A 23383-nucleotide genomic window follows, 5' to 3' on the forward strand; every position below is an offset into this window, starting at 1 on the left:
GAGAAACTATTCTAAAATTATTATCTTTAGTTTTTCTCTGCAGACACCCAAATAGTCAAATTTTCAAGTTATTTTCTGATAAGATTGGGATATTATTCTTGGAAAATATCCAATAAAAGATGACTGGTTGAAGTCTGCAAAAAGGAGATCAGAATTCCTAAAAAAGCATCAAAGATAAACCTTTGAAATTCCCAAAATCATGCATCCCGGCATCAATTAAAAAAGTAAACGGCCAGAGAGTCACGTTTCAATTTCGTTTTATAATTCCGATAAGATTAAATCCGGGCAATCTCTGCGAGAGATAAACAATACAAATTAACAAATAGTATATACAGTCAGAAGATGCAAATAATACACAATTCACGCTACTTGGTGCCGTCCAGCTTCGTCAGGCCGTCGGCGTACTGGAACTCCGGGCTGTTCTCATACTCGCACATGTCCAAGGCAATGACGCAGCTCTCCTTAACCACGCGCTTGTCGTCCTCCGCATAACGATTCAGGATCTGAATGCAGTCCTCGGTGGCAATGGCCCCCAGGGCCTCGGCACACTCGTGGCGCACCATCTCGTTCTCCTGACGGTCCTCGAGGTTCTCCTGCAGGTACGGAATGCTGCAGGGTTCTTGGAGTTGTCCCAAAACAAAGGCCACCTCGTGACGGAATAGGGCGGACGAGTCCTTGAGTCCCTCGGCAATGGCCAGGACACTCTCCTCGGTGCGCAGGTTGCGAAGGCTGAACATGGCTCTATAACGATCGAACAGGCTCTGTTTGGCGTCCAGATATATGGTCTTGAGTTCCGCCACGCTCTTAGCTCCTGCTGCCGGCGGTGATGGATCCACCGAGGCGTAGGGATTGTTGTCGTCCACCTTCTGGCCGCTCTGTAGCCAGCGCACCCGGTCCAGAGCTATGGCGCACGTCTCGGCCACCTCCACCACCGGGTCCAGCTTGTACTCCTCCAAAATGGGCAGCACATCGGGGTGACCGATGGCTCCCATGGCCTCCGCCGCCTCGTGCCGCACCATTGGCTCCTGAGTTGTGTCCCTTAGCACCTTGCTGAGTATGTCCAGCGCCTGGGCGTCTTGCATCTGGCCCAGACAGTACGCCAGCTCGTGTTTGAGCAGCGCTGAATCATCGTCGAAGGCTTTGCTGATCGCCTCGATAGCCGTTCCACCGCCGATGTTCTTCAGCGTAAACAAGGCGCGGAATCGCTCCTTCAGAGGACGATCTTTGTTGTTCAGGACCCCGCCGATGGCTTGGATTTGCTCCTGGGATACCATTTCGTTAATATTTTGTTTTTGATTCAAAACTTTTGAAAAGACTTCTCCGCGTGGTGCGACCGTGCCGATAACCAAAATGCAGGTAATCGATTCATCGGTTCATCAATGCTTTTCCTCAGCTTCCAACCATTTAATGCGTCTGGCAATACCACTTACCATCGATAACACCGATAGCAGCATCGATGTCATTGCTAGCGTTAACAGAAAATTGCTGGTGAATTGAGAAAGATTGTTTAACAGTGCTGGTGAATTAAAATTTTAAGAGACCATACTGTATGTTATTAAGAGCACACTAACCTGGATTCAATTTCAAATAATAAGTAAGTAATGAAAGTAAGTAATGAAAGTAGTTCGTTTTTTAATAATTATGCCAAATAATGGAAGTTAAAAAGTAAACAATTTTTTTAATGCATATGAAATCGTTAACAGAAAGTTCTGGTGAATTGAAAATCGTTAACAGAAAAGTGCTGTTGAATAGAAAAACGAGAGCTTAACAGAAAATGTTAACAGGGCAATGTAATCTCTGATAGTGACGGCACACCGCCTAGACCGATGACGGAAAATCGAGAGTCATCGCACTGGATTCATCGACTTTTTGCGCATCTCTAAAGATTTGCACCTAAAATTTAGTTACGTTTACCAGCGCGGCTTCAAAAAACGCAATAAAAAAGGTTAAAAGCGAACGTTTTAAGGAGAAAACACATCCGCATTATCTGGCCAAGAGCGTTCCGAAGCACCGGTGATAAAGAGCAGGCGTCAAACTCGTGGCCACTGCTCGCAAACGGCATTTGTAAAAGTTGCGCGTTCACGGTATGCCCAGCGTGGCGTGTGTGTCGAGTTTCTTGTAGTTGTGTGCAAGCGATTGAGCAGCGTTTCGAGGAGTTTCGAATTTAGAAATAGCAGAATTGCGAAATAGCAGAGACTATCAAAAACTGAACAATGTCGGAGGCAACTGTGGCGCAAAAGCCGGAGGCTGTGCTGGACACCAGCGTGGAGGAGGAGCAAGACAAGAAAACACCAGTAAGTAATGCCGCCGCGGCACTCACATTTGTATGTATTTGGGGACAATTAGCGCGGCGTAGCGATAACGCACACCAAGGCAGGGTCGTCCGAATTATCTGCTGTGTTTTTCCGAAAGAACTCTGTGGGTGTGCGAATTTTTGTGCATTTTCAATTTCGCTTCATTGTCCATTTTCTATTTACGTTTCTTTCCTTTTTTCAACGTTACTTTGTGCTACCCTCGTGTGCGCGCGCTTTTTCCTTGGTGTGTGCGCGTGTGTGTATACGTGTGGCCGCTGCTACTCGCTGAAGAGGGCAAGAAGAAGAGGTCGTTGTTGTTGGGCAGAGGGGAAGAGCGGCAATCGGCGTTTCTCTTTTGGGCTCACGTTTTGCCGCTGCCGCGTCTCGTTTGTTTTTATTTTTGCGTGTTCCCTTTTCGACTTTTTGTTGTTTGCTGTACTTTGTCATACATTGAGGAATCACAAACACTTGCATCCGCTGGTTGGCGTTTCGTTCGTGTATGTATGCGATACGTTGCGCTCCAGATTCGTTTTTAGTTCTTTATCCGCCGATTTTTAGGTTTTCGATTAGGTTGGTCTTTAATTCCTCATCCTTTCTGATCAGCGGTAATTAGTATAGACTCATTGGTGGCCATTATTTGGGTTCGCATTAGCCGGTTGAATGGGCAATCTGTGTGTGTGTCCGTACAGTGGTGTCACTTGAGAACGCTTGCACTCAAAGATTACAGTGGTTCCCTTTAGAGTAAAAACGTTGATTAGGTAAACATTTAATTAACAATAGAAGGTGGAAATTACTGTTTTACAAAAAATGAATAATTGGTTAATTTTAACATCTGTAATATTTTGAAATTTTGAATTAAGTATTTAGATTTATAAACCCTGCAAAAAGTAACATAGAAGTGGTTTCCGAATCAAAATTAATGCATTTTTGGCTTAGTTACGTGATTTTTAAACCGCGTTTTGCAGAACAAATTGCCATATAAAAATATAAATATTATGGACTTAAAAAATGGTATTATGGCTTCAAACTACATGAAGGAGCCATTTTCGACCTTATAAATCATATACATTCTTGATCAGCATTAACAGACGAGTCGATCTGGATATGTAGGAGAATTTAATTTTTTTTTTTAATTTTGAAAATTTTACAAGGGGTTACATCGTTAAAATGGTAAAAAATGGTCAAAATTTTTAATATTTTTAAATGTTAAATTAAGGATGCAGATTTATAAACGTAACAAACACTAACATTGGAATGGTTTCCGAACCAAAATGAATACATTTTTGGCTTAGTTATGACATTTATAAACTTTGATTTCTTAAAATTTCCTAAATTGTCACAAAAATATAAATATTATGCATTTTTTTAAATTTTAAATTCTTCAAGGGTATAAAACTTCGTCTTTCCTAAGTTAGCTTTGTGTCTTGTTTTTTTTTTTTTAATCTACGCCACTATCTGATATCTTTAAATTTATTTGTATTATCTGCACACCTCAATGCTTTGTCACTTGTACTCATCGAACACGTTTTTCCTGCCATTACAGAAACGGACTCCCAAACGCCGGTCGTTTATTGAGCGGGCGCAGAGGGAAAGCGAGGAGCTGGTGCGGACTATGGGAGGTAGTCTGGAGCTCGAGGGCGGGCGGCGCACGCGATCTAGTACTCGCGGAACACCGACAAGGGCCAGCGATACTGTGACGCCGCCGCCCAGCAAGAAGGCACGCACATCGCCCGCTTCGGCCACCAAGGCGAGTGGTGGAGCTGGAAAGGGACGTGGGGCACGCAAGCTGGACGTGGGCGGTGAAGAGCCAGCCGAGCCAGAGCCGGAAAAGGTACAGACACCATCCAAGGGAAAGGTAAACAAGAACAGCTCAACCATGACTTCAAATACAGCTTGAAACTAATGAACAAACAACCTTTCAGACCCCCGCCAAGAAGAAGGAGGTGAAGAAGGTGGAGAAGCCGGCCAAGGAAGATGAAGTTGTCCAAGCCGAAGTTGAAGCTGAAGCTGTGGCGGAAGTCGAGGAGGCGGAGGTGAAGCCTGAGGAGTCGAAAAAAACAGAAGCCAAGCCCGTTGAAAGTGCAGATCAACCAGATGCTGTGGGAGAACTGCCGGCCGTTGCAGAGGAGGAGAAACAGAACCATGTCGATGAAGCCAAACAAAGCACAGAAGACACCGAGAAGCCAGCTGAGGAGGTGCCAAAAGCTGAAGACCCACCGAAGGAGGCGTCAGAAAACGGTGCTGCTTCAGAAACTCCTGCTGCTCCAGCCGCTGCTGTTGTCTCCGAAGATCCTGCTCCCGCCGCCATGGAGGTGGACGAAGAAGATTCGACTGCGGAGGCCACACCGGTTGCAGTTTCAGAACCAGCTCCAGTTGATAAGAAACCCGAGGAGAAGGTCGAACCTGTTGCTGTTGCAGAGGTGAAGATAACTGAACCTGCCAAGGAACCCACCCCGGAGCCCATGGAGGTGGATGGCAGTTCGAAGAGCAGTTCAGACACAGCTCAAGTTGACACACCCGCAGCTGAGGCCGCCGCCCCAGAGCCAAAGCCTGCACCAGAAGTTGCAGATGAGGCCAAGGAATCGAGTACAGTCGATGAAGTGGCCACCGAGGTCAAGGAAGCCACGGTTCCAGAAGTGCCGGCTGCCGAGACTGCCGCCAAGGAACCCGAGAGTACGGTGGTCGAGCCCACGGAGGAGGTCAAAGAGACAAGCATACCGAAGGAAGCAGATAGTAGCGAGGTGCCCAAGGAGGATGTGAGTTCTGCGGAGCCCAAGGAGGCAGAGAGCGCCACTCCGATTGCCTCCGAAGTTCCAGTCCCAGTCGTCGCCCCCGCCACCAACGATGTTGTCAAGCCCGTGGAAGCCGAGAAGAACGTGGTACTGGCGGAAAGTCCCGTTAAGGAGGCGCAGGCCAAGGCCGAAATCAATGTTAATGGTGAGTGCTGAGAGGAACGGGGGAAAAGATTCAATGAATAACTAGACGCTCTCTCAGGTGAGCCCAAGATCGTCAACAATTCCGCCGATGTCGCTGAGATTGCTGCAGCGCCAAAGGTCTGTAACTAAGGCAGATCCACCGATGGGCAACCACCAACAGCTTGAAGGGGTTGCGGATGTGTACAAAAAGCATCTTCAGCTCGCCCGCCGAGTTGGTTCCTAGATGTCGCCAACTACAAAAGCAAAAATTTAAGAGTTCCCCAAAACAATCCACACAGTTTTTATTTTCTTATTAATTGACTCTAAAATACCTTCAATTTGATGATAGTATCGCGTCGTCCGTATTCGGTTGACGCGAGAGGACGCCATAGGCTGCAATCGATGCTGGACTTTCAATGTTGCACTCTGTGTGCGTCACCTAACTAGACAGACGAACAGAGAAAGGAGTGTCCTTCCTAACCTAACCCACCCACCCACGCCCCACTTTCCCGAACTATTTACACAGACACATTGTGGAATGCATCTTAATATAATATGTATGTGTATAATTAATCAAATTGGAATCAAACAAATGATACATTGACCCGAAATGTATGTAAAATAGATGTTTTTAAATTTTAAGACACATAATATCTCTAATTCTAAACAAAAAAGAAAAACGCACCCTTTTGGACAACCCACACTCAAAAATATAAGCAAACTATATAAAACGCAGAATGATTTTAAACCATTGTAACGACGCAATACAAATGCTCTGCGGCTATTAAGATAACACGTCTCCAAGCATTACCTTAATTCTTTTTTCAATAATTTTTTTTACTTCAAATCCTGTTTTATTTGAAGCATTTTAAGTTCTTTTGAACGGATTAGATGAGCGCGATCTTTGGAAGAAATTGTTGTGCTAGGTAAAGGTCTCCTCTTTCCTAAACTGAATTCGTAATTATACCTAACATGCTCGAGTAAAGAGAATTGTAAACTTTTTCAATGAAAAAAAAATAATAAGGCGGAGCAAAACACAAATTCTAATAATATTAATAATAATACATATGATAATGATATATAAATATACAGCAAAAGCGTAAATTAGTTTTGGAAGCCGTTGCAACTGAAATGATCAGTCAGACCGTTTTTGTATGTAGCTTTTCTTCTGTATAAGGCATCTTCATTTGAATATTCTTTTGTAAATAAATCTTTAAAAAATACAAGAGAAAAACCAAGCGATGTTCTTTGTATATACAGATTATTCATTTATTAATGTTTTTAACTTTAATAATCATAAGTAAGTGTATAGCTAGCTCCTTGAGTTGCTCCTATTTTCGACCTGTGACATTTGGCCCTAATTGCAAGATAACTCCCTCTTATCTATTATGATTTCCATAATTATTTCTATACTATTCTAGTGCTAATGTACAAATGTGATGATGGTTTCATTAGGCATCTCTGGCAATGCCATTATTCATCGCCTTCACTTCCTCCTCGTCGGGCAGTGGCGCCTTTAGAGGCAACTCTTCCAACTCCAGAACAGGGCCTGGTTGGTTTAGCAACTTCCTCACAAATGGCGAGTATAGCTTGGGATTTTGCTTCTCATCCTTGGGCGTAGGCCACACATAGCTCATAGGTATGGCCCAGGCGAAGACCAGCAGGGCACCCAGAACCTTGTACCAGTAGAACGAGATGTCGTATATGGAGAAGTCCCGATCGCTGTCAAAGGCAGTGGTCATTGGCTTGGGGGCTGCCAGAGAAGGCAATGGAGTAGTGGTCGAGTTCTGGTTGTTTCTGCAGGTAAGGAAAGTTGAATAAGCCAATCGAAATATGTTTTTTAGTTATTCTTTACTTACATAGCATTCAAGATGACTTGGAACTGAGGGGCATCGCACTTGTCCAAGCCGTTCGGCAGGGGTTCGTACTTAATCAAGCCAGCCTTAAAGTTGAGCTGGCCATTGATGATGATCCACAGCATGCCCAGAACACTGAACGCGATCCCCGTGACCGCCACCTTGGCATTGCAGCGGGGCACAAACATCCCCAGGAGAAACACGCCCACCACGGCGCCCGTATTGATGCCCGTTATTGTCCACATCGTCTGGATGATGGAGTTAAAGTTCTGCACCATGAAGCCGCCCAGGATGCAATATGCACCCATGACAACGATCGTCATCTTCATGATGCCATTGGCCTTGGCTTCTGTGTGGTTAATACGCGGTTTGATGTAGTCAAAGTACACGACTCCGGCGAAGGAATTCAGACTGGCTGAGAGGGAACTCAAGGAGGCACTAAACACGCAGGAGATGAAGACGCCGGGCATGCCCATCAGGTGGCCCATAATGTCCTGGATGAAGAATGGCATCAGTTTGTCCGGCTTGCTAACAAGCTAAAAGGTAAAGATGAGGTTAAGATTAAGGTACATAGATAAGGTTCTTCCAAAAATAGTATAAGCTTGAAGGTATATTATGTTTGGTTTCTTTGCGTGGCTTACCCCAGCCTGGATGGGATCACAGCCGTAGTAGTAGGCAAACATGATGATGCCAGCGAAGCAAGTGAAGGACATAACGAGCAGGAAGCCAACGCCAGCCATCAACAGACACCTGTGTTTAAATATAATTTAATATTGGAGAAACTTGAAAGTTTATAAACTCACTTCTTGGCGTGAGTATACGAGGGCATGGAGACGATCCTCTGCACGCAGCTCTGGTCCAGACCAATTTTACCCGTCCACATGAGCAGCCCACTGAATATGCCCCCCCAGAAGGTGATACGTAGACGAGGATCCAGACCGAAACTATGGGAAAAAGTTGACTAATATATTGAAACAAATATATATAAGGAAAAAAAACTCACTTAAAATCAAATCGACCGCCCTCGGCAGCATTCCCCAGGACATTGCCCAATCCACCCGTGTTCGAGGTGCCCAGAAAAGCCACCAGGAGGACGGAGATCAACATGACGCCTCCCTGCACCACATCGGTCCAAACCACAGCCTTAATCCCGCCCAGCATCGTGTAGAAGACGCAGATGGAGGAGACCACAGTGTTGATCAGATGGATGTTGTAGCCGGTGACTGAAAATACATTTTAATTGCATGACGCTTTCTCTGGCCTTACAATAGATTTTGATTGTACCTTGGGAGAAGGCCAAAGCCGGAACAAACATGTAAACGGGCAGCATCAGGAATTGGTTCATGATGAACGTAATGGTGACCAATTGACGGGTGCGCTTGCTGAATCTCATCTCCAGGTACTGAGCAAATAGAGTTGGATAATACATATTATTCTTAGATCGTCACGAGCTGTATTCTTTGTAAATTCCGAACTAATATTATAATCTACACGTTTGGACTATAAAGCTATGAATCAAAATGGAATCACACTCACCTCGTAGCAGTTGGACACATTATTCTCGTAAAACACGGGCACGATTATGTAGATGAGTACCGGAACTGCCAGAACCATGGCCCATACCACGAATATCATATTAAAGCCGAACGAGTAGGTCTCCGCCGGCACAGACATCATGGCCACGCCGGAAAGCTGGCTGTAAAGGGATCAAGGAATATACTTAAAACAGATGGACAGAACCACGTTTTCCGAAATCAAAAAGAGGGGCTCGAACATGATTCTTATTTATTTCACAAGGTTTGCGCGATTAATGCAACTCATCTAAGCCCACGGGCAGCTTTATGGATGCCATATAGCATCCTGCCATGCGCACTTAAGATAAGATAGAAGATAGACATAACATAATAGATGGACTGGAGATGAGTAGAGGCGTCCCGATATCGGTGGCATTATCTTTATGACAGCCCCCGGTCTGGTCGTCTCTTTAAATCGTGTATGACGACATGGAAATTTATTAAAAAAGCGGGCGCGACACTCACCTGGAGACCAGGGAAATGGCCACCGGAAAGGTGGGCATCCGTTTGCCGCCCTGCAGATACTCCTCGGTGGTGTTCTTGGCCTTCGAGAAAAACCCAAAGTAGATGCCAATTCCCGCCGAGGCGCCCAGCATCAAGGAGAAAACGATGTAGTCTGTGATGCTAAACCGAAGATCCTCCATGGCGGCGGAAGAAGTGGCCGCCACTGTACTGGCCAAAACGCTGGCGGTGCTTGCCATATTCGTGGAGTATCCTATAGCCTTTATCCTGTATCCTGTTGGAGAAGCCTCTACGAGCTTTGCCTCTGGTTGATACTGCCAGCACACTTGTGGAGTTCGGCTCGGACACCCTTCTTAAGTAGCGGTCTCCAGTTGCCTGCCGCCAGCCTTATCTCCTCACGATATCTGCTTAGGTGCGTCTCGTAATCGGAGCAGCCACATCGTAAATCAGGAGCGCACCTAATCCGCCTTACACAGATCTGGTCTTGTCCGGAATCGGCATCGTAGCTCGGGGATGAAGGGTTGCCCCCATCCTCCTCTGTAAAAAATGCCAACTCATTCATCAATCCGATTCAAAGGGACATATTCCTTTGGAAACTAATAGACGGAACAAGTACCATCGATGAAGACACTTCTTCTGATTATCAGAAGTTGAACCCATTGGACCCAGGGTGTCTCTTTCTCTGACGTTGATAACGGATGCTGATGATGATGTTGATGACGATGACTGGGAACGTGAACTTGATTCTCCAAGCGAAGGAGAGGTTGTCGTACGCCTCTGCGAGTATAATTATGATGCAAATTGAAGTCCGTCCTTCAGATGCCCTCCAAGGCGGTTCATGTGGAAAGTTTTTGCTGAAATCCACGAAGGCTTTGATGAAATAGTGATAGGTAAGGGATTTTCTTTGGTTATATAGAGATAGTTAATTTATTTATGAAATTTAGAGGGGATAATTATAAATAAACATTATCTTATATAATTAGACTTCCTTAATTTTACTAGAGCTTTTCAAAGAGATTAATGACAATTTTATGGACAAATCAAAAATTAAAAAACTCATATATAAACCAAAAACGCATTAACTTCAATTTGGACAGTTGTCCCATGTTAGTTTTTTGCAGTTTAATAAATCTGCATACTCGATTTAAAATGTAAAAAACTCACAATTTTTATCAATTTGAACGACCCCTTATAACATTTTTAAAATTTTGAAAAAATTTAATTTTTGTCAGACATAGATCGACTCTGCTGTTGGTGTTGATCAAGAATATATATGATTTATAGGGTCGGAAATGACTCCTGGGGGCGTTACAAGCTTCTGACTACAGGATAATGCCATATTTAAAGCGGATATTTATCTATATTTTATATGAAAATTTGTTTTACAAATCAAAGTTCAAAAATCTCATAACTAAGCCAAAAATGCATTAATTTTAATTCGGAAAGCTGTTCTGTGCTAGTTTTTAGTAGTTTAATAAATCTGCATACTCGATTCACAATTTTAAATAATTTAAAATTTTGACGTTTTTTTTAAATTTTACAGATGTAAAAATTAATGATGATAAAAATGTGAAAAAATTTGCAAAATTTTTTTTCTACCGGAGATGGCTAAATCGATTCGGCTATTGATGCTGATCAAGAATATATATGATTTATAGGGTCGGAAATGACTCCTGGGGGCGTTACAAGCTTCTGACTACAGGATAATGCCATATTTAAAGCGGATATTTATCTATATTTTATATGAAAATTTGTTTTACAAATCAAAGTTCAAAAATCTCATAACTAAGCCAAAAATGCATTAATTTTAATTCGGAAAGCTGTTCTGTGCTAGTTTTTTGTAGTTTAATAAATCTGCATACTCGATTTACAATTATAAATAATTTAAAATTTTGACATTTTTTTTTAAATTTTACAGATGTAAAATTAATGATGATAAAAATGTGAAAAAATTTGCAAATTTTCTTTTCTACCGGAGATGGCTCGATCGATTCGGCTATTGATGCTGATCAAGAATATATACGATTTATAGGGTCGGAAATGACTCCTGGGGGCGTTACAAGCTTCTGACTACAGGATAAAACAATTTTTAAAGCGGATATTTATCTATATTATATATGAAAATTTGATCTACAAATCAAAGTTTAAAAATCTCAAAACTTAGCCAAAAATGCATTAATTTTCATTCGGAAAGCTGTCCTGTTTTAATTTTATGCACTTTAATAAATCTGCATACTCGATTTAAAATTTAAAAAAATCACAATTTTTATCCATTTTTGACAATGTTAATGATGTAACCCCTTATAAAATGTTCGAAATTTTGAAAAAATTAAATTTGGATCGGATTCGGCTTTTGCTGCTGATCAAGAATATATATGATTTATAGGGTCGGAAATGACTCCTTCACCTAGTTTTATGCTTCTGACTGAAATTATAATACCCTGGGAATACAAATTATTAACGGCTTTCAGACATCTATTGTATCCCTATTCTGCCCATTAAAAATACATTTTTATACCCTTGCAGGGTATTATAATTTCAGTCAGAAGTTTGCAACGCAGTGAAGGAGGCACCTCCGACTATATAAAGTATATATATTCTTGATCAGGATCAACAGCCGAGTCGATCTAGCCATGTCCGTCTGTCCGTCTGTCCTTCTGTCCGTTTCTACGCAAACTAGTCTCTCAGTTTTGAAGCTATCTGAATGAAACTTTGTAGTTAGCCTTCCATATACTCTCACTCGTATATATGTCGGAACGGGCCGGATCGGACGACTATATCATATAGCTGCCATAGGAATGATCGAAAAATTTTTACAAAAAAATTTTTAACTTTTTCAGTTTTCAATAGAATTGGATCAAATTTGAGATATAGCCATTCTACTATACTCTACAATTTTGCGTAAAATTTTATGAAAATCGGACTACTATATCATATAGCTCCCATAGGAACGATCGAGAAATTAATACAATTAAATGTATAACTTTTTCAGTTTTCAGCTGATTTTCATCAAATTTGAGGTATAGCCATTTTGTATTAGTCTTAAATTTTGTGTCAAATTTCATGAAAATCGGACGACTATGTTATATAGGTGCCATACAAACGATTGTTTGATGTAGAGGAAAAATGCAAATCTGCGAATGTAAAACTGCACATATAATATGTATAGGTGAATGAAATGAAAGCAGGTATTACTTCATTTTTTTTTTAACACAAATAAATATAATTTATATTGTTGAGATTCCAAGTCATAGAAGTTCTGTCTGCAAGGGTATATAAACTTCGGCCTGCCGAAGTTAGCTTCCTTTCTTGTCTTATCTAATTTCGTTTAGGTTTTCGTTTATTTAGTTTTCTTAATCATCTTGGATATATTTCACCCTAAGTATAAAATTAACTAGAATACTTAAGTAGAATCAGTACTCGAGACTAGCTTCCTTTTCTTTATCGCCCGGATCTATCCGTAGGTTGGGTATATCCCTGACCTTGTCTTCTCGCAGTGGCGCCTCCTCCATTTCCTGTTCCGCAGGCGGAAGGGAAAGGAACTTTCGCACAAATGGAGAATAGAGCTTGGGATTCTGTTTTTCATTCTTATCCGGTCGCCAGACATAGCTCATGGGAATCGCCCACAGGAAAATCAGAGCGGTTCCAAGTACCTTGTACCAATAGAACGAGATGTCGTACAGGGAGAAGTCGCGATTGCTGTCGAAGGCGGTGGTGACGGGGGCCCCCGAAGGAGGCTTCACTGTGACCGGTGTAAAGTCCGTCTTTTTGCTGGAAGGAGGCAGGAAGGTATTATTAAAGTCTTCATCTAAATTGAAGTGCCTCTACTCACATTGCATCCAAAATCACGTGCAGACCCCGGGCCTCACACCGATCGAGCGTATTGGGTAGCACTTCGTACTTGATCAGACCGGACTTGAAGTTCATCTGGCCGTTGGCAATCACCCAAACCATGGCAATCACACTGAAAACTATGCTCGACACCGCTGTCTTGGCATTACACCGGGGCACGAACATGCCCAGGAGAAAGACTCCCACCACGGCACCCGTGTTGATACCCGTAATGGTGACCACAGTCTGTAGGATGGAGTTGAAATTCTGGACCACAAACCCACCCAGAATGCAGTAGCCACCCATCACCACCACGATCAGCTTCATGGCCCAATTGGCCCGCGCCTCGGTGTGCCTGATCCTGGGCTTTATGTAGTCGAAGTAGACCACGCCGGCCAGGGAGTTCAGCGTGGCGGAAAGGGAGCTCAGGGCGGCACTAAACACGCAGGAGATAAAGACACCCGGCATTCCGGCTAGATGGCCCATGATGTCCTGCACAAAGAAGGGCATCATCTTGTCCGGCTTGCTGACCAGCTGTAATTGTAATACAATTTCCTTAAATAGGTCAATTTATAAATAATATATAGGATGAACTTACGCCCGCCAACAGGGGATCGCAGCCATAGTATCGGGCAAACATAATAATTCCCGAGATAGTGTTGAAGAAGCTGATGATTAGGAAACCCAAACCGGCAATTACCAGAGATCTGAAACATAATAATTGAAGGGAATTTAAAAATCCTGGTGGCTCAGGAGTTAATTTTTAAATTTAAATACTCACTTCTTGGCATGAGAGTACGAAGGCAGAGAGACAATGCGCTGGACGCAGCTTTGGTTTAAACCAATATGACCCGTCCACATGCAGATCCCGCCCATGGTGGCACTCCAGAAGGTCAGACGGATGCGAGGATCCAAGCGGAAGCTGTAGAAGAAGGCATTTTAAAATGATCTTTAAGAGTGTGATCAACGAAAACCCACTCAAAGTTAAAGCGTCCGCCTTCAGAGGCATGATCCATTACACTGGAAATGCCACCAGAACGAATTGTGCCCAGGACTCCCACGGCGACGACGGAGAGCAGCATAATGCCACCCTGGACGACATCTGTCCAAACCACAGCCTTAATGCCACCCAGCATGGTGTAGAAGATGCAAATGGAGGAGACCATGACATTAATCAGGTGGATATTTACACCAGTGACTGTGTGGAAGAGGATTCTAAGGATTTGTTTTGTCTATATAGGATTGGGAAGGACTTCTACTTACCCTGGGCAAAGGCCAGAGAGGGAATAAACATATAAACGGGTAGCATCAGGAAGGAGTTCATCACAAAAGTGGCGGTCACCAGCTGCCGGGTGCGCTTATTAAACCTCATCTCCAAATACTGAAAATAGTATACAATTTCAATAAATTTCTTTGATAATTTAATCGTTAATTAAGAGACAACTCACCTCATAGCAGTTGGACACATTATTCTCGTAAAAAACTGGCACAATGATGTAGATCAGGATGGGAATCACTGCCAACATGGCCAGAACCACGAATATGTAGTTGAAACCATAGGTGTAGCTCTCCGCGGGAATGGACATGATGGCAATGCCAGACAGTTGACTAAAATCAGAATCAGAAACAAGTATTAGGAACTACAGTTTATATTGACATCGATATCCAAACAGATTCCAGGAGTTCCTCGTTGTTACATAATCTTTTTTAATTAGTTTTGAGGCAAATCCTTAGTGCTTCTTGGAAGCACGTCTCCGGTGCCCAATTGACGCAATCCGTTTATATGACCATCCATAAAGATAGTCGGAATCGTGACGGAATCGAGAGGAATACGGCTGGGACCGCCAAACACCGCTATACTCTCTCTCACCTGGCCACCAAAGATATGGCTATGGGCAGGGTCTGCATCTTCTTCCCGCCGCGCAGATACTCCTCCGTGGTGTTCTTGGCCTTGGAGAAGAATCCAAAGTACACTCCTATGCCCGCCGAGGCACAGAGCATGATGACGAATACAATGTAGTCCGTGGTCCCGAATCTAAGGTCCTGCGAAGCGGCAGCCATTGTGGTGGCCGTGGACATCCTGACTGAAGGTTCTCCTTTGGATAATTGCTAGAAAGGTATTTTTGCTGGGACTTCTTCAACTGGTGATTCACATGGCACGGATGCTGGGAGCAAACTTGCTGCACCCGGGCTTGGGTTGGTACTTAAATATCGCTTGCTGTCCGTAGGAGCCTCCTTATCTGAACTTGATGCTGCTCTCCTCCTCCCGTAAATCAGGCGGGGATTAGCGCTTCCTTATCAAGAGCCAGCAGGCGGCTCTTATATTGTACTATTTGTGTGTTTGCCTGGCCTCTGGTTCTTCCATCTTGGCCGGGCTCTGAGATATATGGATGTTAGCTGAAACTTGAACTGGAGAATCGGATCGGAGATTCGTTCTTACAAATTGTGTCCAACCTACGTCTTTTGTGCTTTCAATTAAACCGAATATGTGAATACTCTTAAAGATGGAACGATTGGAAAAATATAATTCTAAGTTATTAACATGGATTTAAATATTTCAAACAGGATCTGGGTTAAGGATGTCATAATAAAGTCTTAGTTGATTATATATCATAATTTAAGGCAATATTTTAGTATTGCAATATATGTACGATAAGTCAATATTCTGTTTGAGTAAAGAAAATGTTACAATCTTTATTTACAGTACATATAAGAGTAAAGAAAGTGCTTTTTATTTGCCCAAGTAAGCTAATCAGTGATTTAATTTGTTGCTTATCTATAATTAAATACTTATTGTGTTTACTATACTATTTACTTTCCCAGTATAATTGTAATAAGCTTAATCTCTCGGCGGTAAACCTAAATTTAGAAACATAAAACGTTATTAGAGAAGCTTTTATTAAGTCTAGAACTAAGCCTGCTTTATAGACGATGGCTTTTGGTATTAACTTAATTTATTCAAGCCGTGTGCCTCTCTGCCCCAGTTTTTTCATTATTCACGCTGACTTTCTAGACAGTTTTGGAGAATCCCTACCTTCTCTTCCTTCGACAGAAGAAAGTCATTCAGAAGAATTGTATAATCATGACCAGAAGCCGCCATCAACCACATGGTGTTTTCCTGTGAAAAGATCTATTTACTCTTCGCGCGTTTCGTTTAAAACTTTCCATTTTCATTGTTTGTATTTGCATAAATTCAGATTTTTTGACAACAGTAAATACTTGGGGCTGTGGGTTCCTCCAGGTTACCTACCCCTTGGTTTTATACGACCCTTTGACGGAGTGTGTGGAGAGCTTAACACTCTTGGCCCACCGATTACGGCTTAAATATTTGGCCAATGTCAGCGATAAGCACTTTTAGCGAGTTGCACGATTTACGATCTCTCTGGGTCTCGGGATATCTCATTTGGCATGATACTCTCCAGAGAGCAGTGTAGTTTTCACCTATTTATAGATTCTGTCCTAGTAAAGATAGCGATATCTAGGGATATAGACTTTATAGTTGACCAAGATAAGTTCCGTGGTGGGTTTCTCTCTCTCTGCAAACAGCCTGAATCTGTCTGGTCATTGGTCTGGTATTTGCTGGATTCAACTGTTCAGCCAGATACAGTAAGGCTTCTCTGGAGTTTATATAAATGAAGAAGTAAAACTTAAATTAAATAGAGTTAATTTCAATAACCTTTACTTTATTATAATTTTCATTACAAAACACAAAAATCATAACAATGAACAATGAAAATATTCTAAAATATTATCCTCTAGTTTGAAGCTGTATTAGAAGTTCCTATTTTATAATATCTTTAAGACTCCAACTGATGCTTATGAAGCACATCCTTTGTCACAGTCATAGTCACATCCCATCCCATCCTATTCTCAGACCTTTTCGGGCCTCTCCAGCTTCAGTTCGTGGGGCTCCTCGGCCTGAGCCAGTTCATAGTTGACGAAGGGCTGCACCACCGGCGAGAGCAGCTTGGGATCCAGCTTGTAGTCCGATTTCGGCTTCAGGATGTGGCTCAGGGGTATGGCAACCAGCCAGGTGATGATGAAGCCCACCACCACATACCAGTTGAAGGTAAGATCCAGAATGCTGAAACCCTCATCTTTGGCGGGGACTTCCGTCGTTGATTGGAGCAGCAGAGAGGCAGCTGTGCTGGAGAGGGATCCATTCAGATTGGAAGCTGGACAACCCTCGGTGGTCTTGGGCAGGGTATCGTAGTGGTTGCGACCCCAACTGCAGATCACAATGGAGGCCATGACGGTTATGCTGGCAATTACTCCACTCAAGGCAGCCTAATCGGGATTTCATGGGATTATTTTTATGGCTCGGGTCGGAACGAGATCTGCAAACACTCACCCTTCCATGCGAACTGGGAACTAGCATTCCCAGCATGAAAACCCCACAGGTGGAGCCAAAGCTAACGCCGCCAATCGAGTATAGCACTTGCAGAATCGAGTTGAACTTCTCCACCATCATGCCGCCAAAGATGCAGTAGATGCCCGCAAAGAGGACGAACAGCTTCATAATCACATTGGCCTTGTGCTCCGTGTGCCGGATGTGGGGCTTAATGTAGTCGAAGTAGACCACGCCGCCCAAGGAGTTGATGCTGGCCGAGAGTGTGCTGAGGGCGGCACTGAACACGCAGGAGATGAACACGCCCGGCATGCCCCACAGATGACCCACTGTGTCCTGGACAAAGTAAGGCACCATTTTGTCCACCTTGGACACATGGCCGGACTCAATCGGATCGCAGTCATGGAAGCGAGCGTACATCACAATGCCCGTGAAGCAGTTGAAAAACATGATGAGGATGAAGCCAAAGCCAAAGAGCACAAGGGATCTACATAAGTGGGAGAGGGGTCAGCCCATAAACCAAGTCAATGAATTAATGACTCACCTCCTGGCATGACCCAACGATGGCAGGGACACTATTCTCTGCACGCAGCTCTGATTCAGACCCACATAACCTGCCCACATCAACGTGGCCGAACTGAAAATATTCCAGATTGTGGAGCGTGTCGTAGGATCAAAGTTGAAGCTGCAAGGAGGGAGAGAATTAGGTAAGGATTACGGAAAAATATCAGTAACTGGTAACCCACTTGATATCCAGGCGTCCTCCCTCGCCGGCAATGCGCAGGACCTCGGATAGACCACCTACGCGATTGGCGCCCATTACGCCCACCAAAACCACAGAGACCACCATAATGGCAGCCTGGATGACATCCGTCCACACCACAGCCTTGATTCCGCCCTAAAAATGTGATGAAAAATCGAATAATATAATATAGTAGTAACTAGTATTTATTTTATACTCACAAACATGGTGTAAAAGACGCATATGCCACAGACCACGGTGTTGATGATGTGCACATTGAATCCAGTCACTGAGGGAGATTAATAATTACTTTTTGTATAGCCAAAAGTTAAGAGTGAGAACCCACCTTGGGCAAAGGCCAACGAAGGCAGGAAGATAAAGATGGGCAGCATGAAGAACATTGTCATAATGAAGATAAATGTCTGCAGGACTCGCACTTCCCGGCAAAAACGCATCTCCAAATACTGGAAATACACAGGATATGGCTATAGATATATGATTCCTTTAAGAAATCCGGTCTAATAGATCACCTCGTAGCAATTCGTGATGTTATTGTTGTAGAAAACCGGAATGACCACGTAATTAAGGAGTGGAACCACCACAATCATGCAAACCACATTGAAGAACCAATTTATCCCGTAGGCGTACATCTCAGCCGGAATTGTCATGATCGAAATGGCGGACAGCTGGCTGGCCACCAGGGAAATGGCAATGGGAATCGTTTTCATCCGCTTGCCACCCATCAGATACTCCTCGGTGGTGTCAGCACCCTTGGCGAAAAATCCGAAATATACACCAATGGATGCCGAGATGCCCAGCATGAAGGCAAAGACCGCGTAATCCGAGGAAGTGAACACGAACTGAGAGTCCGGAACCACGGAAGCCGCGGTGGCCAAAATGGAGGCGTTCGTTAGGGAAGACATTTTGCACAGGGTTTATTCAGAATCCTCTCGAGGATCAGGGGTCTACACTTTGAACACTTCACTTCACTTTCCGGCTATTTTCAACTCCGGCGCGGCGGAGAAATCACGATTAAGCGCATTACGGTGACAGATTTTCCTTTATATAGCACTTTGGCGCTTGGCAATTTCTTATCTCCGCTTAAATATTATCTATCGACGGCGCTCTCACGCCGCCTGGACCTTATCTAGACGATGGGTGTTATCTGCTAGGATCGTAAGACCCCTCATTCCCATCCGGCTATCTGGCTGCTCTCCAGTGTCTACTGACATTAGCCCAGATTATCGGTGGGCGGACGTCCATCTCATGTCATCTCATTCATTGTTTTCACTGTCATCTTATGGCTGCTGTTGACACTGATACCACCCACTGGGGTCCCGTTCCTCTTCCTTGGACGAGAACCCGCTAGTCATCCACGTCTGATTGCCAGTCATCCCAAAAGAGAGCGAGAGAATTTCACGTGAGGTTAAGACTCTTTGGGATTTCAACCTCAGGCAAGGCCACTCGACTGGAACTTATAGAGTTCCATCATAACCATAGGTATTTTATGGATCTCTCATATCAAAGATCTGATAACGTGTTTTATGTCATAACCAAGAAAATGGTATTTGACAACTGTTAGTGGGTTATGATGCTTATCAGAAGCTTACATTTGTAAATATTCATATAATTTTAATGGGCTATTCCCAAATATTGTATGACGGATTAAGGTTAACTTTGTGAAAAAATAAGTACTAGATTTCATCAGAGTAAGTAATGTTTAGTTTCTGTTTCAGATCTAGTAACTGTTCTAGACCGCTATTCCTAGTTCTCTTTTAAAGATAGGATCAAGAATTTGGTTACAACCTGGTCTTAATGAAGACTAAATGTTCTTGTAAATTTGTATGACAAAAAACTATAATCCACCTGCAATGTTCCACTTCAGATTGCTTCCTATCTTTTATAAACAAGTATATATAGTATATGGTAATTTATTATTACAAAATCTAGATAGATAATCTCCGGCTCCCCATGAATAATTCAATAGATAAGATGTCTTTTTTTAGCATCTGCAAATATTGTGGTGGCGGCTTCTGCGATGCTGTAATCGATGGATGCCAAGAGTCTCGCTGCGGTGCATCATTTTGGATGCACTGCCATATGTGGACTTGTGGATGGAGTTGGGGATGGTGATGGGGATAAGGCCACCTCGGCACGCACTCAATTGGGCAATGTTAATGATGCCGAATGTTGGTTAAGTGGCTGCAGCTTCAGCTTCTTCTCTAGCTTCCACTTCAGGTCCGAGGTCTGAGCTCTGAGCTCGCAGCTCCAACTTCAGACAGTGGCTGTAATAGTTGATGTCCATCGACGACCAACATCATCCCCGCAACCATCTGCATTTCTGGCCCAGAGCCTCGCGATTGCATCTGTCGCAATCTTGGCGTAATGAGGCGCCCCCGAGGCCCCATCTGCCGGCTATATAAACTATCCAACATCCACCAACCAGCATCCCCATCTTCATCTTCATCTCAGACTTCCATTTCGAGCACTTGCACGACAGCCATTGATGATGAGAGTATACCGCTTGCACTGTTAACAATTAAAGTACAGATTTTATTTTTAAAATATTCAGAGTTTCTAGATATACATTTTACTCGTGCCTTTAGCCATGTTAGATATAAGTTTTCATAAAACTTATCAGTGTGACATTTTTTGGGTACCGGTATTATTAATTTCAGGTAGTGTAATAGAAGAAAATTTCAGAAATCGATGAGGTATTTTTTCAGAGTGTAGGAGTAGGGGTTACAGCCACCTCATGCCATAATAGAGCCAAAAAGTGAAAGGATTTTTTGAAGATGCTTGGCTTGGTATTTAAAGTAACGAAAAAATAAAACCTCACATAAGGCCAGTGACAATTCGATTTATGGAGAGCTTTGAACTCGTTTAATTGCAATTGGTCTATGTGAGTGGTAATGGTAATGGTCTGGTTTGGATTGTTATTGTCATTAAGAGAGATCATCCAAGTGCTGGGGACCATTGAAAATGGGGTCAGTTCATTTTTCAACCACAAATCATTACAAAAACATATCCGAAATTTAATGTAGCTAGAGATCCGAATAAAAACACATGGTCATCATTTAACGGTGACAAAATTTACTATTTTTTTTATTGTTTTCATATTTTTTTTGTTGTTTCTTTGTTTGTTTCATATAAAATAAAAACACTTACGAGCTAATAATGCGTTATAACACTGTCTGGGGTGTTCTGTTGTGTGTTTTTCCATCTTGTGTTTTGTTTTTGTGTGGCTTTTTCAGTTTTTGTGTTGGTTTTTTTTTCAGTGTGAAAGAACTATGTACAAAGGTGTTACAAAACATGAGAAAAAGTCCAAAACAAAGCCCCGAATGTCCTCGCATTGACGAGATGCCGAGATTCGAGATTAAGTTTGGAGTTTTTTGAGTTGGAAACATGGGGGAGTTGGGATCTTTCGGGGGAACTGAGAGTTACAGTCGCTGAGTGTTTGGGAAGGAAAAATTTTGTTGTTTTTTCGTTTTCGAGGGGGAAAGAAACGATCTGTGGGCGATCGATCCAGGATACCCAAATCTTTATAGTGTCTTCTTGGTCGGGTTGCATGTCTTCGTCCATTCCATCGGCAGTTCATTTTTGGCAGTGAAGTGATGAGACCTTTTAGAGTTTGACGGGGATCTTAGAAGGGCGCTCCGTAGCTGCCGCTGGGCCTCGAGGGTGCTCCATAGGAGCCGGACGGGGCACTGGGATATCCGCCGCCGTTGCCACCCTGCTGTGAGCTCTGCTGGGCGAACTGGGCCACCTGGATGGCCTGGCGGACGCCCTCCAGATCAATGCCCACGACACGGCCACCGCCGCCTCCGATGCCGGGTGCTCCGTAGCTAGTGGACGGTGGTCCGTAGCTGGTAGAGGGACCACTGGGGTAGCCGCCGCCGCCGCCACCACCACCACCGCCGCCGCCGCCTCCCTGCTTGCTCTCCTCGTTGAGCAGGATCTGACGCACCTGCTCCAGCAGCTGGGGATCCACGTTCTGGCCCTCGGAGGTCTGGAAGCCACCGCTCACGGCCTGGTAGCCGCCACCGCCGCCGCCGCCAAAGGAGGAGCCACCTCCAAACGAGGAGCCACCTCCAAAGCCGCCTCCGAATCCGCCACCACCACCCCCTCCTCGGGGATAGTTATAGCCGGATGGCGGCTCCGCTGCAGCCAGAGCGGCCAGAGCGAACACTAAGAACTGAAAGGGACGAGATCAGAGGGTTAATTATTTGTAAATTTAAATATTATGAATTATTAAATAAAAATATGTCTTGGATAGCTTCTCTAAGATTTTGAAATTCGGAATACTTTTTAAATTTTTTAGAAGTTGTACTCTTGCTAAATCAATTTCAAATTCCTTTTCAACTTTTCTTAATATTTTCTTCATTATTTATAGTTAATTTGTTTGATTCTTCTGGAATACAGACCTAAACTCTAATTATTAAATTGATAAACTAATTCCGGAGGAAATTTGTTTCCTAAGTTTTGCCTAAAGAAGTACATTCAATTTTCCAAGTTACTTTAGCTTTTGTTAATTCCCTGTCATATTATTTACTGATCACTTTAAGGGCACTTTAGATCTTTGAAAGATATATTTTATTTATTTTTTTTCCTCCATTAAATGCACTGTAGCTCAATAAGAGATGCTCCTCAAGGATCTATTTGGAAGTCTTACAAAATCTCCGACACCTAGCAGCTTTTTAAAATGTTCAAGGGCTTTCCCTCTGGTATCCAAAGAAGTCCGTTATCCGTTTTGCTTGACTTGTAGATTTCAGGATCATGATCCTACTTACCACTGAGAAGGAGTTCATAGCGACGATTTGGGTGTGTGTGTGTTGAGTTTTGGGGGGAAAAGTCGAGTAGAGTAGAGTGGAGTAAGTGAATTTGGTTGCTTTCGAGTGGGGAACCAGCGACTGAATGCATCTCCGTGGCCAGCAGAGCCACTCTTTATACCCGGCTCGGGGTCTTCGGGCCCATTCGGCGGGCAAACATCATTATGGCCAAGCTTCGTTGCCAACTTGTTTTTGTCTTCTCATTTTTTTTTTGTCTTTTGGCTGTTACTACTGCCGTGGCGCTTCTCACAATAAAACAAAATTTCCAAATGGAAAACTGAAAAAAAGAAAATACAAATAAAATGTCGCTAACGATTTTGGTATTTGGGATTTTCCTTTGGCACTTTCCTTCGATCTGGCGGCCTGGGACCAGGAAGTGACTTTTCGCCAAAAGATGTTGTTTGGACAGGACGATCATGGTTTGCCAAAAATAATCCAACAAATATATGTTTAGATACGTTGCTGGCCTTTAGGGACGGTTCCTTGGCATGACGAAACGTCTTTTCGCTTTTCGCATTTCGCATTTCCCGTT

The 23383-nt window shown here is 43.3% G+C and overlaps 6 protein-coding genes and 1 long non-coding RNA gene across 7 annotated transcripts in view; 1 reads left to right on the forward strand and 6 right to left on the reverse strand.

Moving 5' to 3' along the window:
* The window catches only part of LOC147642537 (uncharacterized), a 216145-nt gene extending 204396 nt beyond the window's left edge, over nucleotides 1-11749 (reverse strand). The window contains exon 1 of the long non-coding RNA XR_015273266.1: nucleotides 11610-11749. This is a non-coding gene — a long non-coding RNA (uncharacterized LOC147642537). The remainder of the gene's footprint in view (nucleotides 1-11609) is intronic.
* On the reverse strand, nucleotides 241-1848 carry nero (deoxyhypusine hydroxylase nero). The gene has a single exon (XM_020955900.2). The coding sequence runs from the start codon at nucleotides 1272-1274 to the stop codon at nucleotides 366-368; it is 909 nt and encodes a 302-aa protein (XP_020811559.1). The 5' UTR covers nucleotides 1275-1848; the 3' UTR covers nucleotides 241-365.
* Nucleotides 1829-6443, forward strand: LOC110186798 (uncharacterized). Its single transcript, XM_020956078.2, has 4 exons — nucleotides 1829-2294; nucleotides 3838-4149; nucleotides 4217-5231; nucleotides 5289-6443. The coding sequence occupies exons 1-4, from the start codon at nucleotides 2214-2216 to the stop codon at nucleotides 5357-5359; spliced, it is 1479 nt and encodes a 492-aa protein (XP_020811737.2). The 5' UTR covers nucleotides 1829-2213; the 3' UTR covers nucleotides 5360-6443.
* salt (salty dog) lies at nucleotides 6454-9441 on the reverse strand. Its single transcript, XM_020955653.2, has 8 exons — nucleotides 9105-9441; nucleotides 8602-8761; nucleotides 8350-8467; nucleotides 8069-8288; nucleotides 7869-8009; nucleotides 7707-7815; nucleotides 7069-7601; nucleotides 6454-7006 (listed from the first exon to the last, which is right to left on the reverse strand). Exons 1-8 carry the CDS (start codon nucleotides 9338-9340, stop codon nucleotides 6661-6663), a joined length of 1863 nt encoding a protein of 620 aa, XP_020811312.1. The 5' UTR covers nucleotides 9341-9441; the 3' UTR covers nucleotides 6454-6660.
* A 671-nt stretch (nucleotides 11750-12420) lies between the features above and the next one.
* LOC110186467 (sodium-coupled monocarboxylate transporter 2) lies at nucleotides 12421-15129 on the reverse strand. The gene is made up of 8 exons (XM_020955654.2): nucleotides 14803-15129; nucleotides 14381-14540; nucleotides 14196-14313; nucleotides 13911-14130; nucleotides 13714-13854; nucleotides 13531-13639; nucleotides 12934-13466; nucleotides 12421-12872 (listed from the first exon to the last, which is right to left on the reverse strand). Exons 1-8 carry the CDS (start codon nucleotides 15009-15011, stop codon nucleotides 12515-12517), a joined length of 1848 nt encoding a protein of 615 aa, XP_020811313.2. The 5' UTR covers nucleotides 15012-15129; the 3' UTR covers nucleotides 12421-12514.
* A 1469-nt stretch (nucleotides 15130-16598) lies between these two features.
* Nucleotides 16599-19060, reverse strand: Smvt (Sodium-dependent multivitamin transporter). The gene is made up of 7 exons (XM_020955655.2): nucleotides 18553-19060; nucleotides 18369-18486; nucleotides 18244-18311; nucleotides 18027-18178; nucleotides 17825-17965; nucleotides 17284-17767; nucleotides 16599-17219 (listed from the first exon to the last, which is right to left on the reverse strand). Exons 1-7 carry the CDS (start codon nucleotides 18943-18945, stop codon nucleotides 16803-16805), a joined length of 1773 nt encoding a protein of 590 aa, XP_020811314.2. The 5' UTR covers nucleotides 18946-19060; the 3' UTR covers nucleotides 16599-16802.
* Nucleotides 19061-21103: 2043 nt separating this feature from the next.
* LOC110186469 (uncharacterized) lies at nucleotides 21104-22934 on the reverse strand. The gene is made up of 2 exons (XM_020955656.2): nucleotides 22813-22934; nucleotides 21104-22217 (listed from the first exon to the last, which is right to left on the reverse strand). The coding sequence occupies exons 1-2, from the start codon at nucleotides 22828-22830 to the stop codon at nucleotides 21666-21668; spliced, it is 570 nt and encodes a 189-aa protein (XP_020811315.1). The 5' UTR covers nucleotides 22831-22934; the 3' UTR covers nucleotides 21104-21665.
* Nucleotides 22935-23383: the final 449 nt, after the last annotated feature.

The sequence above is a fragment of the Drosophila serrata genome, unplaced genomic scaffold, assembly GCF_035046125.1.
Source record: "Drosophila serrata isolate PLE 108 unplaced genomic scaffold, ASM3504612v1 contig_382, whole genome shotgun sequence".
NCBI classification, from domain to species: domain Eukaryota; kingdom Metazoa; phylum Arthropoda; class Insecta; order Diptera; family Drosophilidae; genus Drosophila; species Drosophila serrata.